Below are 15,181 nucleotides of genomic sequence, written 5' to 3' on the forward strand. Positions count from 1 at the left end.
TTTTTTGTATTTTTTTTAGTAGAGACGGGGTTTTACCGTGTTAGCCAGGATGGTCTCGATCTCCTGACCTCGTGATCCGCCCGTCTCGGCCTCCCAAAGTGCGGGGATTACAGGCCTGAGCCACTGCGCCCGGCTGGTTTTCTCATTTATAAAGTGGAGCTGGACTAGATAATTGAAGCGTTTTCAATACCTTTAAATTCTAAATGTTAAACTCTAAAACTTCATGATACCGTAGGACTTTAAAAGCGTACAGTTTTCAAAAGCTCCTTACCTTGATGTTAGTGAGAGTGGCCTACCGTGTAGAAACGTGAGATTAAACTGCGGACTGCAGATATCACCGACCGTTTTAGTGTGATGCACACTATCTTCTGCAGCTTATAGGCTTTTTGGAAACAGGAACTGAGAAAATTCTGGCAGTGATCTTTCAGGATTTTAAATTCTTTCCACCATTTCTCCAAGTTCAGTTATCTTGATGAGATATGGGGTGGAACTTCTTTCAAACATCTCTTGATGCCAGAATTGAACGGGAACAGGAAAGGGTTGTAGTAAGAACCATCATCAAAGCCTCTGCAGGACTTGAGCAGCGACTGACGTTTTTACTCCTAACCCTGGATGTCTCAGAGATTTGGTTCCACTGTGCTTTTCTGTCTCCGCACTCACGCCTTAGTGAGTTTGTTCTTTCGGTTGGAGTAATTTAATACAAGTGTTAGTCCTTAGATTATATTGGATTAATTTCTTTTGGATTAATTTCTTTCTACTTTTACAGTTAAGCCCTCAATACAGTAAGTCCTCACTTAACATCATCCATAGGTTCTTAGAAACTGGAGCTTTAAGCCATGCAGTGTACAAGGAAACCAGTTTCACCATAGGTTGATACAAATAAGAGGTAAGTTCCCACAGCACATTCCTGGTCACAAAAATATCACCAAACTTCTAAATAAAGAACGAAGCACTTCTAATATGAAACGCTGAAATACATATAAGCTCTACATACATTTAAGAAGGATCATTACCCAATTTCTGGTGAATCCATGAGTGACCAGGTCGTGGAGGGGCTGCGTTAAATCAAAGGTAACGTTGGCCAAGTCAAAACTCTGAAGCGCCTCCGCCTACCATGTAGTTTCAAAACAACAGCCAATTCTCAGCCCGCTGGGCCTTTCCTACTGCATTGGGTATTGTCCTGCATCTCTGTGTGATTACCATATGCTTTATGAATTTTTATTTTACAATAATTTGTATCCTTCCATTTTCCAACCTCCTTATTCCAGTTCAGGGTGGCAGGGGACTGAGCCCATCCAGGCAGCTCAGGACCAAGGCGGGCAACAGCCCTGGAGGGGACGGCATCCCATGGCAGGGCACACTCACACTCACAGTCACTCAGACGGGGACACGCCAGTGAGCCTCACGTGCACAGCCTTGGGACGTGGGAGGAACCCGGGGTGCCTGGAGGAAACCCACAGTACGTGGGGAGAACATGCAAACTCCACACAGACAGTGGCCCCTGCCGGGGATCAATTTCTTTTCTCATCAACGTTATAAGGAAACGATGTTAGAAGAAATGTGTTCGAGGGCCTCCTGTGCCAGTTCCTAGATTACTTGAATAACTTTCTATTTCTCCTCATCACAGTATATTTTGAATACATCTGTCTTCATAAAATACACCATGTCCAAAATCTAGAAGGGCCAATTCCAAACTATTCCACCAGCTTTGAAGGGAATTGAAGCAAGAATAACAACAGTAAGTTCTGTGTGAAAAGACCTACTTTAGATACTTCAAAGGTCTCATTAATCCTTGCGGCAACCCTGCAAAGCCAGCATTGTTATACCTGCTTTGTAGATGAGGATTATGGGGCTCAGCTGTGATCAGTATCTTGCGCAGCAAAGTGGTGGAGTTCAGTTGGAACTCAAGTTGGTCTGTCCCCATATTCTGTACTTCTGTGTTCTGGAGAGACTGAAGTTAGCCAGTGTTCCTCTTGCGTTCCAGTTTCTTCATTGTTCCCTTTCTCCCCAAAATAAGCACATCATGCTGATTTCCAGCCTGCCAGTTCTTTCCTCCTACCTGTAGTGTGCCATGTTCATTTCCCTCTATGTATCTTTCAAATGCCAGTTTAACTAGTTTTTCCGTTACAAGTCTCCAGTGTTAGCCTGAAATTTTGTAGTACTTATGTATCATGTTATATTTAGTAATGGATTAATTCATAGTAATTAACCATTTGTATTAATGTGTCCTCAGGAGCTCAGGGCTGAACTATTTGAGGACAGGGATGAGTCGAAGCGTAATTAACTTGAGTTCACCCCCTTCCTCCAGAACCAGAATGTGTAACTTGGTGCCACCCTGTAGCAGGCATTCCTGCTGCTTCATGATCTATTAGACTCTTACAGGTCGTCCTCACAAACTTCATAGGTTTTTCTGTGCACTATAGCTTTGACTTTCTGTTGACCATGTCTTTGCAGCAGAAGAATAAAAGAAAGGTGATGTGATGTGATGATAGAATTTGTGATAGCCAGGCAACAACTTTTCCTGATTCAGCATGTTAAAAAATAAGGTACACTATTCTTTTCTTAAACATACATGTTATTTGACTCATGAAATGTATTTTAATTCAGCCATTTGAGAGTATAAAAGCTAGTTTACAAACCCTGCTTCAACTAGGAATTGTCAGCAGGAATGGGCAATGCCAAGTGTGGCATGGGGCGGTGGACAGACTGATGGAAAAACAATCTCTGGTGATATTAACTGCAGGCATCTCTTAGCTGTTTGGTGATTTTTATTCTGCACAGGAAATTACCAAGTTTTCACAAAAAGGCATAAGCTGAAATGGCAAGAGTCTCCTTAGTACTTGCCTGGAGTCTAATTTAATTATAGTGAAGCAGCATGGGTTTGTTTAGGCATGCACAGGTTTATAGGTCATAATGAATTTATTCATATTATAATTAAGGCTTTAGTAATTAAATGAAAAGATATTCCTGTATTGTTAACACAAATGCTGAGATGAGGGTCTGCTCCTGTTTAGGTAACAATGAGTCAAGCATTCCTTACTGTTTGATTTGTTCGTATGTGCCATCAAGGTTGAGTATTGAAGCCTCAGTTCTCTTTTAAATGATATATTACATAATATTCATCTAAATATGACTTTTTTCCTACTTTTTAGGGTCACTCATCTAAGAAAGATAACTTGGCAGTCAATGCAGTTGCTTTACAAGATCACATTTTACATGATCTTCAACTTCGAAATCTTTCAGTTGCAGATCCTTCTAAGACACAAGTACAAAAGAAAGAGAACAAATCTCTAAAAAGAGATACAAAGGCAGTAATAGATACTGGACTTAAAAAAACTACGCAGTGCCCCAAACTAGAAGATTCAGAAAAAGAATATGTTCTTGATCCCAAACCGCCACCATTGACTTTGGGTAAGCTGATGTAGTCGTTATCTTTTGGCTTATTAGGGCTCAAAAATCTATTGAGATTAATAGTATAATTTTTTATGTTACAGAAATAATTTATTTATTATTGTAGAGAGAGGTGTGTATGTATTGAAGGTGTGTATGTACTGAAGTTTAAAAATGATAGGGGACCTTTAGAGCAAGAAGGTACAGATAGTAATGGTAAGTAGGATAATAAGTAAAAATGGGAGAACAAAAGAAATATATGTTGATTCACATTGATAAAAATAAATAAATGAGTAAATAAATGGTGGAAAAGAAAAATCCCTTATAGTAGAATGAATATAACTCATAGAGATAGTAGACAGGAGATAGAAAGTTACCTTTGGCAAACACCACAGTAATGATCATCATGACTGAAATTAGGAACGAGAAAAATTGTGTGCAGACACAGAATATTGAGGTGGTTTCTCCAGAGATGCAAGTACATGGCAGGGAGAAAAACAGTAACTTCACAGTTACTTCAGCTGTACAGTCGTAACACTTGGCAGGCAGCACCTGCACCAAGTAATCCTAGTTAGCTCAGCAGTAATGCACGGGCCAGCCTCACATGTCTCCTGCTGAAAGGTGCAACATCACTTCTGTGGCATTCTTACCAAAATGCATATTTGAATTTAATCATGAGGAAACCTCAGACCAACCCAAGTGAAAGACATTCTACACAGTTCCTTGCTAGTACTCTTCAGAAGTGTCAAGTCAACAGAAGCAATTGAAGACCTAGAAACTGTTCCAGAATATAGGAGGCTCAGGACATAGCTGCAAGTGCAGTCTGTGATCCTGGATCAGATTCTACTTCCGAAAAAAGACATGAGTGTGACAGAGAACCAGACCTGCAGAAGGCATGTAGGCTAATTGATAGATTATAGCAACATTAATTTCGTGGTTTTGATCTTTGTACTAGGGTTATATAAAAGGTTAACATTTGGGTTAAGGAACATATGATAATATTTTCTTTTTACAAGTGTGAATATTTAGAATAAGACCAAAACTTGCAACAAATTAGGAATTTCAAAAAACATGAAATATATCCTAAACAAAAATCAATAAAAATAGCAATAATATTTTGTATTAATTAGCTTCCTGAAATATCTCTATAATACTTTTTCCATCTCTTTTGATTGCTGGATACTCTTTGATCATATTTTCATGTGACAATAATTCTGTAATGTCATTCTCTATAGAAATAAGTCAGTCTTACCTCCGTCATGGCTGATTGAAATTCTTTCCTTATGATAGGTGGGATGCATATAGCATGCAACTTGACACACATTCTTACTGTGTGTAGTATTGCTACAAGTTTGTGCCTGTAAATAAAGGCATGCAGATCAATTCCATTTCTTCTAATTAATACAAGAAAGGAGATGTATTATGCATTTATAATTGTAAATGCTGTTTTTAAGTATATTAGTTTCCCAGTGCTGCCGCAACAAATTAGTACAAACTAGGTGGGTTAAGTTTCTCTCAGTGTCCTGGAGGCCAGAAGTCTAAAGTGGCGCCATTGGCAGGGTTCTATGGGAGAATCCTAACTTACCTTTCCCTGGTGGTTCCTGGCATTGCTTAGCTTGTGGCAGCGTCACTCCAGTCTCCGTCTCTGACTTCAAACAATCTTCTTCTCTACGTGTGATTGTACCCTCCCTTTCCTCTTCTTGTAAGGATACCATTCATTGGATGTAGGGCCAACTTTAAACCAGTATGACCTCATCTTAACTACATCTGCAAAGACCCTATTTCCAAGTAATGTCAACATCCTGAGGTTCCAGGTGAACAAGAATTTTGAGATGATACTATTCAACCCAGTGCATCAAGTATGTCCCTGATAGGGGAGAACTTCCATTTAGATTAGGCATCAATGAGAACAGAATCCTTCACTTACATTTGTTGTCTGGAAGACTTTTTCACAACATCAAGCTAAGTACTTTTCACCCTTTTTTCCTTATCCACTACTCACATATATTACTATGTTGATAGGTGCCAGAGGTCTTTTGATAGCTCACAGTGGCCAGGCTGTGGTTTGAATGTTTGTCCCCTCCAAAGCTCATGTTGAAATTTCATTTTGTTTTGTTTTATTGAGATGGAGTCTTGCTCTGTTGCCCAGGCTGGAGTGCAGTGGCACAGTCTCAGCCCACTGCAACCACTGCCTTCTGGGTTCAAGCGATTCTCGTGCCTCAACCTCCCAAGTAGCTGGAATTACAGGTGTGTGCCACCACACCCAGATAATTTTTGTATTTTTAGTAGAGACGGGGTTTTGCCATGTTGGCCAGGCTGGTCTCAAACTCCTGACCTCAGGTGATCCACCTGCCTCAGCCTCCCAAAGTGTTGGGATTACAGGTGTGAGCCACCACGCCTGGCCTGTTTTTTGATTTTTTTGTTTGTTTGCTTTTTGTGTGTGTTTCTTCTTTTTTATTTATTTTTATTTCAATAGCTTTTGTGGTACAAGTGGTTTTTGGTTACATGGATGAGTTATATAGTGGTGAATTCTGAGATGTTAGTGCACCCACCACCAGAGTAGTGTACATTGTACCTAACGTGCAGTTTTTTTATCCCACACGCCTCCCACCCTGTGCTTTCTGAGTCTCCAATGTTCATTATACCATTCTGTATGCCTTTGCATACCCCTATGTTAGCTTCCACTTATAAGTGAGAACATACAACATGAGTTACTTCACTTGCAATAATGACCTCCAGCTCCATCCAAGCTGCTGCAAAAGACATTTTTTCATTCCTTTTTATGGCTGAGTAGTGTTCTATGGTATATATGTACCAGATTTTCTTTATCTACTCATTGGTTCATGGGCACTTAGGTTGGTTCCATACCTTTGCAGTTGTGAATTGGGCTGCAATAAACGTACGTATGTATGCATGTGTCTTTTTCATATAATGACTTATTTTCCTTTAGGTAGACACCCAGTAGACACATCCTTTGTGGTGTTCGTTGGCCTTTATCTAATTATAGGATTTCCCTTTTAGCAAGTTGCTAGAGGTTTTTTTTCTTGCTGATTTGTTTGAGTTCCTCGTAGATTCTGGATACTAGTCCTTTGTTGAGAATTCTTCATACTGTTTTTACAACCTTTTGTAAATCTGAAATTATTTTAAACTGAAAAGTTAGAAATGTGATTTTTAAATGGTGGGCGTAGAAAATAGGTTTGGCTGAGGACCGTGTGTCCTAGCGCCGGTCAGATGGATCTGGAGGTGCTGGAAGGCAGCCACAGCGTGGCTCATGAACATGTTGAGACTTGAAATAATGTCATACAGCAGTTTAGTGAAGATCTTCTGTTGTGCCTGTGTGGTTTATGGAGATGACCAAATAGGTTCATCATAATCAATCTTAAGAGTTTTATCAGGAAGAATTTAAATTAGACATAAAGAGGAATGTCCCAATTTGGAAAATAAGTAAAGTTATTAAGGAAAATAAATGAGACCTTTTTTCAGGACCTCTTTATGGAAAAAATCTTGATTGTGCATATTAGTTACTAATGACATTGAGCCACATGCTCTTTACTATCTATATGTAATATTCCACTTGGATTTCTGTCTTTTCTTGCTGATTTATTGGAGTTCTTTGCATATTCTACATAGTAATCTCTTGTTGATTTAGCCAGTGAAAATATCTTCTGTTCTTTTACCATCTTTTAAATTATATCTGTCATTTTATATTGAATACAATTTTCATTCTGATTAATGTTAAATCCATTGTTTTGTTTTTGTTTTTCACTTTATTGCTGTTTGGGGGAGACTTAAGATATTCTTCACCCTCTGAGAGTGCAAGGATTTTTCTACATTTTCTTTATTTACCTTTAACCTTTTACATTTCACATTTAGATGTCACCATAGTTTGTTTTGCTTATGATACTGGGAAAATCATGGTTAAATGAGGTTAAAGTGTGTTCTGGGCCGGGCGCGGTGGCTCAAGCCTGTAATCCCAGTACTTTGGGAGGCCGAGACAGGCGGATCACAAGGTCAGGAGATTGAGACCATCCTGGCTAACACGGTGAAACCCCGTCTCTACTAAAAATACAAAAAAACTAGCCGGGCGAGGTGGCGGGCGCCTGTAGTCCCAGCTACTCCGGAGGCTGAGGCAGGAGAATGGCGTAAACCCGGCAGGCAGAGCTTGTAGTGAGCTGAGATCCGGCCACTGCACTCCAGCCCGGGCGACAGAGCAAGACTCCGTCTCAAAAAAATAAAAAAATAAAAAAAAATAAAGTGTGTTCTGTTCTGTCCTTCCAAGGCTTCTGCTTCTATGTCAGTATTGCACTGTTTTGATTAATAGAGTCTTGTAATATGTCTTAATAGCTGCTAGGAAAAGACCTTTCCTCTTTTTTTTTCCTCTAAAACTGCCTCATTTTCTACATAAAATTCTGCTGGAGATGTTTTTCGAATTGGATTTGTAGATGGGGGAAATACCGTATTTACAATGCTATCATCTGATCCACAAATATGGTGGCATCTCACACCATTTAGATCTTTTTGTCTCCGACTCCTAGGGGTTTTCTGAGTAAGTCAGTTGATCTCTGCAGTGATTCTTATTGTCTGTGCCTTTCTACTTTTATGTCCCGTCTTCTTTTCCCCCGCTTTGTTTTTAATCTGGACAGGATCTCCTGAGCTGTGGTGAATACATGTAGTAATACCTAGCATTTCTGTCTTGTTCCTGAACCTAACACATTTCATTTTCCTACTTATGTGATGTTTGCCCTTTGTTTATTGTTCTGTTTTGTGTTGTTTGTTGGCCTTTATCTAATTATAGGATTTCCCTTTTAGCAAGTTGCTAGAGGTTTTTAAACTCATTAATAGGTGTACTTTTTTAGATGCTTTTTTTCCTGCAACTTTTTAGATGACCATGTTTGTTGTGGGTTTTCTCCTTGAGTTCGTTTGTGCCGTAAATTACAGTGACAGACTCTGATATTGAATCTTCGTGCAGAGCTTGAACAAACCCTACGTGCCCACGGTGTTTTTCACAGTCACTGTTGCATTGTGATAACTAATTCTCGTTCAGGATGTTTGACGTGTAACCATGGGTTACCCTGGACTATGATTGTCCTTGTCTGGTTTTATTATCAAAGCCATATAAGCTTCACCAAATAAGTTGGGCAATATTCCCTCTTGTTCAGTATTCTGGAATAACAGAAAATAGGGATGATATGTTCCTTAAAAGTTTGGGGTAACTCGATTGTAAAACCATCTGGGCCTGAGGCTCTTTTGTTCCTTTAAGTGGGGTGAGGAGAGGTGATGGGTTAGGATGCATTTGGCTGCAAGTATACGAACAACACACTGAAAGTGATGTCAGCCTTAACGGTGTGTGTCATTGTTCACAGCAGTTCTGGTTTGGTGGCTTATTGATGTTTGCCGGGACCAGCCTCCTTCCGGTGCTGCCGTCGGGAGCTGCTGCCCCGTGCATGGACACAAGAGGGTGCACAGCCCTAGGGTCAGTCCTCAACAACAAGGGACGAGCTGGAAAGGCAGGGGAGAGAGCTCCCAACAGACCTTCCTTCCGCTTCACCTGAGACGTCACGTGCCCATTGATAGTCTAAAAATTGGCAAAGGGTAGCGAGACTTCCATGACGTGCTTAGATCCATCAGTAGACCTCTGTGAGGCTGAGCCCATTTCCACTGATGCGCAGTGTGGTTCTGCAGGCAAGATGAGCGCTGGACGTGCTACTGATTTTCGACATTATTGCATTGTGGCCAGAGAACACAGCAGTTTGCTGAAATCTGTCAATACGATTATTTACCTTCCCTCCTGTTCTAAGGTCTTGATTAGTTTATAAATATAAGTCCAGGTTTGCAGGATGGGGAGATGTGGATGCTTGAAGTTGAAGCAGTTGGCATTGACCATAGCAGAGTCTGAAGTGTGCAGCAAGCGCCCACCCAGGTCTAAGAGGAGCAGTGGCGCCGGGGGCCCTGTCTCTTCCTGCTCCCACACCTTGAGCCAAAGGCAAAGAGCTGGCGTGAGGCAGCGTCCCTCCTCTGCAACCTCAGTCTCAGCCTCTTCAGTCTTACTGTTTCCTTTGTTTCTCTGCAGGCCAAGTGCTCTCTCACTAATGGCCATCTGCACATCCTCTTCCTCCATCTAGAAAACCTCCCCCTTCACCCATTGCTGTTACTCTTCACCCTGCGGGTCTCCATTTAATGCCACTTTGGTCAGGTAACCTTCTCTGGGGTCACAGCTCCTCATCCAAGCCCTGCACGCCATTCTCCATAGTGGTCATCACATTTGTAGCTGCTTGATTCTTATCAGAAGCTCCATGGGCATAGTTTCAGAAGTAAAATAGTTCTATGAGGATTATAACAGAAAGTGTAGCAGTCCCCTGACCCATTTTGGGCATTACTCTAAGGCAGTCATTTTCAAATCCTTTGGTTCATTCTTCTGGTATTATTTTTAATATTTCTTTTTTTTTTTTGAGACAGAGTCTTGCTCTGTCACCCGGACTGGAGTGTAGTGGCGTGATCTCGGCTCACTGCAACCTCTGCCTCCCAGGTTCAAGCGATTCTCGTACCTCAGCCTCCCGAGTAGCTGGGATTACAGGTATGCAGCACCACACCTGGCTAATTTTTGTATTTTTAGTAGAGACAGGGTTTCACCATGTTGGCCAGGCTGGTCTCGAACTCCTGACTTCAGGTGATCTGCCCACCTCGGCCTCCCAAATGCTGGGATTACAGGTGTGGGCTACCACGCCCAGCCCTATTTTTCATATTTCTAAATAACATGTCTACGCTGCTGTTTTGTTAATTTTCAGTTCTGGATATCTCTTCTTACTGTAGAAGATCAAGATTTAGCATATTGTTTTCATAACTTGTGGTTAGACTAATAACATTCAGTGTTTACTCTGTTACAATTCCGTGACTTCACTCACAGCTGAGCAATGTGGTGTTCGATATTACAATTTCCTTCTCAGACATTTTTCTATTTTCCCTGAAGTTATATCTTATTTTTTCACATTTTAGTTTCCTCTATCATCACTCATCACTGATTCATCCTTAAAATCTCCAGAAATACATTCTCTCAATACATTAAAATATACCAGGGTACTTTATGGATGAGGACGTTGCTTCTGGAATCCTCTGTGGTTCTCTCCCCCGGCCCCTCCCCGGGCTCCCTCTTGAGCAGCATCCCAGGACCCCAGACTCTCTCCTTGGATTCTCTCTGCCTGGACGTCATGGCGGCCTCCTCTGTGGTTTCTTCCCTCGTGGTGGCGAAGCTCCTCTGTCAGTAGCTCGCTGGGTGAGTGCGGAGGAGACCCATACAGAAGCTCACGTGCATAGCAATGTCTTTGTTCTTTTCTCACATTTCATTGTAGCTAATAAGGAATCTTGATATGGAAATCTTTCCTGCCTCCGACTTTGGAAGGAATTGTCTTCTCCTGTCTGTAGTGCTGTGGATGAGTCTGATGCAGTTCTGATTCCTGATCCTTTTTTGAGGCCTGTTTTTCTTTGAGTCTGCTTTCTGTCTCCGAGATGCTCACAGTAATGGGACTCGGTGTTCTGGGTACTTGCTGGGCCCTCTCAAACCAGAAGCTCATGTCCTTTGCTTCTGGGAGATGGTTTGGACTATTTTCTTTAAAATTTTTACTTCCCATTTTCCATGTTTTCTTTCTAGAATGCTAGTTTTTCAGATGTCACAACACCACCTAGACCAGTCCCTTGATTTTCTTATTTTCTGTCTCCTGATATATGTTTTTCTGTGAGATTACAGTCACGTGCCATACAGCAGTGTTTCAGTCAACAACAAACTACAGTGGTCCCATAAAATTGTAATGGAGTTGAAAAATTTCTACCACTTTGTGACATCTTGATAACTCTGACCCTGTGTAGGTCTAGGCTAATATATGTGTTTGTGTCTTCGTTTTTAACAAAAAAGTTAAAAAAAAAATTTGAGGCTGGGTGCAGTGGCTCAAGCCTGTAATCCCTGCACTTTGGGAGGCCGAGACGAGAGGATCACGAGGTCAGGAGATCAAGACCATCCTGGCTAACACGGTGAAACCCCGTTTCTACTAAAAAAAATACAAAAAATTAGCTGGGCGAGGTGGCGGCGCCTGTAGTCCCAGCTACTCGGGAGGCTGAGGCAGGAGAATGGCGTAAACCCAGGAGGTGGAGCTTGCAGTGAGCTGAGATCCGACCACTGCACTCCAGCCTGGGCGACAGAGGGAGACTCTGTCTCAAAAAAAAAAAAAATTGAAAAATAGAAAAAGCTTATAGGGTAAGGATATAAAGAAAGAAAATATTTTGTATAAACTAAAAAATTAGCTGAGCATGGTAGTGTGTGCCTTTGGTCCCAGCTACTCAGGAGGCTGAGGTGGGAGGATCGCTTGAGCCCAGGAGCTACCGGCTGCAGTGAGCTGTGACCACATCACTACATGCTAGCCTGGACAACATAGTGTTTTAAGCTCAATGTTATGCAAAAGAGTCAAAAAGTTAAAAAATTTGAAAGTTTAGAGAGTAAAAAAGTTATAGTAAGCTAACTTTATTATTGAAGAAAATACATGTTTGTAAATTCAGTGTAGTGTAAGTCTAGACTGTTTATGAAGTCTACAGTGGTGTATGGTCATGTCCTAGGCCTTCACACTCACTCAGCACTCACTCACTGACTCACCCAGAGCAACTTCCAGGCCTGCAAGCTCCATTCATGGTGACTGCTCTACACATGCACCATTTCTAATCTTTTATACATATTTTTACTGTACCTTTGCTGTGTTTGGATGCACAGATCCTTACCATTGTGCTACAGTTACCTGCAGTATTCAGAACAGTAACATGCTGTGCAGGTGTATAGTCTAATCAGCTGTACCATGTAGCTTTGATATGTGGTGGCCTGTACCAGCTAAGCATGTGTACATATGCTGTGATGTTAGCAAGATGACCAAGTCACCTAACGGCACACTTCTTAACAATCGCCTGTTGTTAAGCGACTCCGGACTGTATCTTAGCTTTCTCTTCCAGCCTTTCAGTGGACGTTCACATTTCTACTCTAAAAGCCCAAGAGCTCTTTCTGTGCTCAAAGTGTCCCTTCATAGCTGCCTGTCGTGTTTTGTTAATGTAATATTTTGTCTTCTATTTCTGAAGATATCCTTGTAGGTCGATGCCTTTGTATGCACTGACCCTTCTTTGGGGTGCGGGGAGGTGGTGGAAGGTGACACTTCACTTCCTCTATTTTGCCTGAGGATACTGCAGTTGCTTTTAAAGTGAGTGTTTCCCACCGCACTGTCAGCTCGATGCCAGTCAGCACATGCTGGGTACCCATGTGTTACTGAAATAAGAACTTTATTCTGACCGTGATGATACGTCACAGGAAGGTTTTAGCAGGGGAGGTGCAGGATTGATGTAGAGGCCACTGGTGGCAGAGCAAGGTGAACTGGGAGAGGCAGTGCTGAGGGCTGAGGCAGGTGAGAACTGGGAGAACCTTAGGCCAACACGTGTGAACAATTAGTATTTCTCAGTTTTTCTTTCATAAAATTGGATATCATTCTTGCTTGCCTTATTGAATTATTGGGAAATGAAATAAGGTATGGGAAATTCCTTGTAAATAAAAAATAAATATATTGAAAACATAAGGTATTATTACCACTGACTTCTGTGCCCTCGTAGGAAAACAGCATCCTCTCTACAGTCTGCCATTTGTATCTGTGGGTTTGGCATTCACAGATTCAACCAGCCACACATCAAAATTTTAACAAAGGAGTAAAAAGTAACAATAGAACAATAAAAATAATACAAATTAAAAACAATACAGTATAACAGCTATTTACATAGCACTTGCATTAGAAATTATTGGTAATTGAGATGATTGGCAGTATACAGGAGGATATGCATGGGTTGTATGCAAATACTCCACCATCTTCTGTCGGGGACTTGAGCATCCTTGGGATGTCTGGGAACACTTTCCTTGTGGATACCAAGGGACAGCTTCTACTGTGAAATAAAGTATGTGATCTATATGTAGTTCGTTAATAATTGTTTGCAAATGGTGTCATTAAAATTATAGGTGGGTGCCATATGCTAAAAGACATTCTAACTGCTATCCTGTGCTGTCTGCTGTCTTCCTTTAGCACAGAAGTTGGGCCTCATTGGGCCTCCACCACCTCCACTGTCATCTGATGACTGGGAGAAGGTGAAACAGCGCTCCCTCCTGCAAGGGGACTCGGTGCAGCCGTGCCCCATCTGTAAAGAAGAATTCGAGCTTCGTCCTCAGGTGTTTAGCGTATGAGGGTGAGCTAGAGAGGTCCTGGGCTGTTTCCTAGGGATGAGGCCCCGAGCTGGAGCCTAAGATTCCAGGCTTCCTTTTCCCAGTTTCATCCTCCTGTGTGAGCCTCACACACTTCCATTTTCTTTTCCCTTAATTAAACTGTGTGAAGAGCTAAACACCCTCATTAAATAGTTTTGTTTGTTTACGGACTGGTATTCTCAAGTACTAACGTTTGTACAAAAGGAATGTTTCTGTTCAGCAGGCCCCATGTGGCTGTGCAGACAACTGGGGGCTTCCCAGGAGCAGCTGTGTCCCAGCGCGGGAAGGATGAAAGCAGAGGAACTCTTAAGTTGTTTTGTAATTTGAGTCAGAAAAGAAAAGGGGAAAAAAAAAAAAAAAAAAAAAACCTGTGCTTGAATGTCTTCAAAGAATTTGTGAGAGAATCTTTAAGAAAAGTAAAATCTTTTAATGATTTTTATTCATGAAACTTTAGAATAAAGATTGATGATACTACTCTGGGTTAACAGATAATACACACACAAACACACACAGAGAGAGAGAGAGAGAGAGAATGCATGTAGGGTTTTCTCTATACATATTTTGTCTGCCTAACTAAATCATCTCTTGAAGTTGGGGACACTTAGATTTATCAGAAGTGTGTGTGTGTGTGTGTGTGTGTGGTTGCCCTGTAATGATTTCCCACAGAGTGTGGCATGACACTTCCTGCGTAGCAGGCCCTCAGAGATTTGCTGAGAAAATACAGCAAATACAGTTAAAATCAGCCTTGGAGTTCGTAGCCTGCGAACCCAGGCTTATTACAGTCTGGGCAAGTGAACTCTGAGTCTTCGCTGAATTTGAGTAAGTTTCATCTACAAGAAAGCTCACAACAGTTACACTTCTATTCACTAATTTGAATTCATAAGTTACTTTAGACATACTTATTCCATTTCTCTATCAGGACCTAATCTTACATATGTTAAAGTTGGGTATTTTGGACAGATTTTAGCCCCAAAACCACAAATTGTCTAGGATAATTTAGTACTTTAGGTAGCAAAACTGTGAATAAAATCAGAGAGTGTCTTTCTGGCTAAGCAAGCTCTTTCTTATACTAAAATATCGAGCCTGGAGTGTCTGTATGAAGAATGAAAAGTGAAAGTTAGTATCTTATGGGCATCAGGGTGTACCCTGCCCAACATTTCTTTCTGTTTTTTATAAATTTCTCCCTAAATTCTATTATTTTTATTTGGTTTTGATATAGGACCTATCCTGTATATTTGGCACTTCTAATGATCATTTCTGTGTTCAGATTTTTCCTTAGTTATAAACAATAGTTGGCATTTTTACAACATTTAATGATTTCAGAGGGCCTTCAATTAATTTCATATAGTAGGCATTCTGCCCATTTAGCGGATGAGGAAATAAAAAATAATTCAAATGGTTCATAGTAGGCCAGCTTAGAAAGTATGGAGTCCTGCTGGAATCCAGTCCTACCTTCTAGGCCATTTTTATTATGTTTTCCACCAGTTACTCCTTGATTTTTGTTACATCAGAGAATGTTTGCCA

At 41.1% G+C, this 15,181-nt stretch overlaps 1 protein-coding gene and 1 pseudogene across 2 annotated transcripts in view; one reads left to right on the forward strand and one right to left on the reverse strand.

Annotated features, from left to right (window-relative positions):
• LOC105511477 overlaps positions 1–2,362 on the reverse strand; it is a 5,689-nt pseudogene extending 3,327 nt beyond the window's left edge. The window contains exons 1-2 of the transcript XR_001001720.1: positions 2,296–2,362; positions 297–382 (exon numbers count right to left, since the gene is read on the reverse strand). The product of XR_001001720.1 is annotated as an uncharacterized protein C7orf13-like (transcript). The remainder of the gene's footprint in view (positions 1–296; positions 383–2,295) is intronic.
• The window catches only part of RNF32 (ring finger protein 32), a 37,199-nt gene that overhangs the window by 895 nt on the left and 21,123 nt on the right, over positions 1–15,181 (forward strand). Inside the window, exons 2-5 of the mRNA XM_011941542.1 lie at positions 1,628–1,738; positions 2,455–2,546; positions 3,153–3,411; positions 13,482–13,624. Of these exons, the coding sequence (XP_011796932.1) occupies positions 2,532–2,546; positions 3,153–3,411; positions 13,482–13,624 (417 nt within the window). The 5' untranslated portion in view covers positions 1,628–1,738; positions 2,455–2,531. The remainder of the gene's footprint in view (positions 1–1,627; positions 1,739–2,454; positions 2,547–3,152; positions 3,412–13,481; positions 13,625–15,181) is intronic.

This window comes from Colobus angolensis, unplaced genomic scaffold (assembly GCF_000951035.1).
Source record: "Colobus angolensis palliatus isolate OR3802 unplaced genomic scaffold, Cang.pa_1.0 Scaffold2, whole genome shotgun sequence".
Classification (NCBI taxonomy): Eukaryota; Metazoa; Chordata; class Mammalia; order Primates; family Cercopithecidae; genus Colobus; species Colobus angolensis.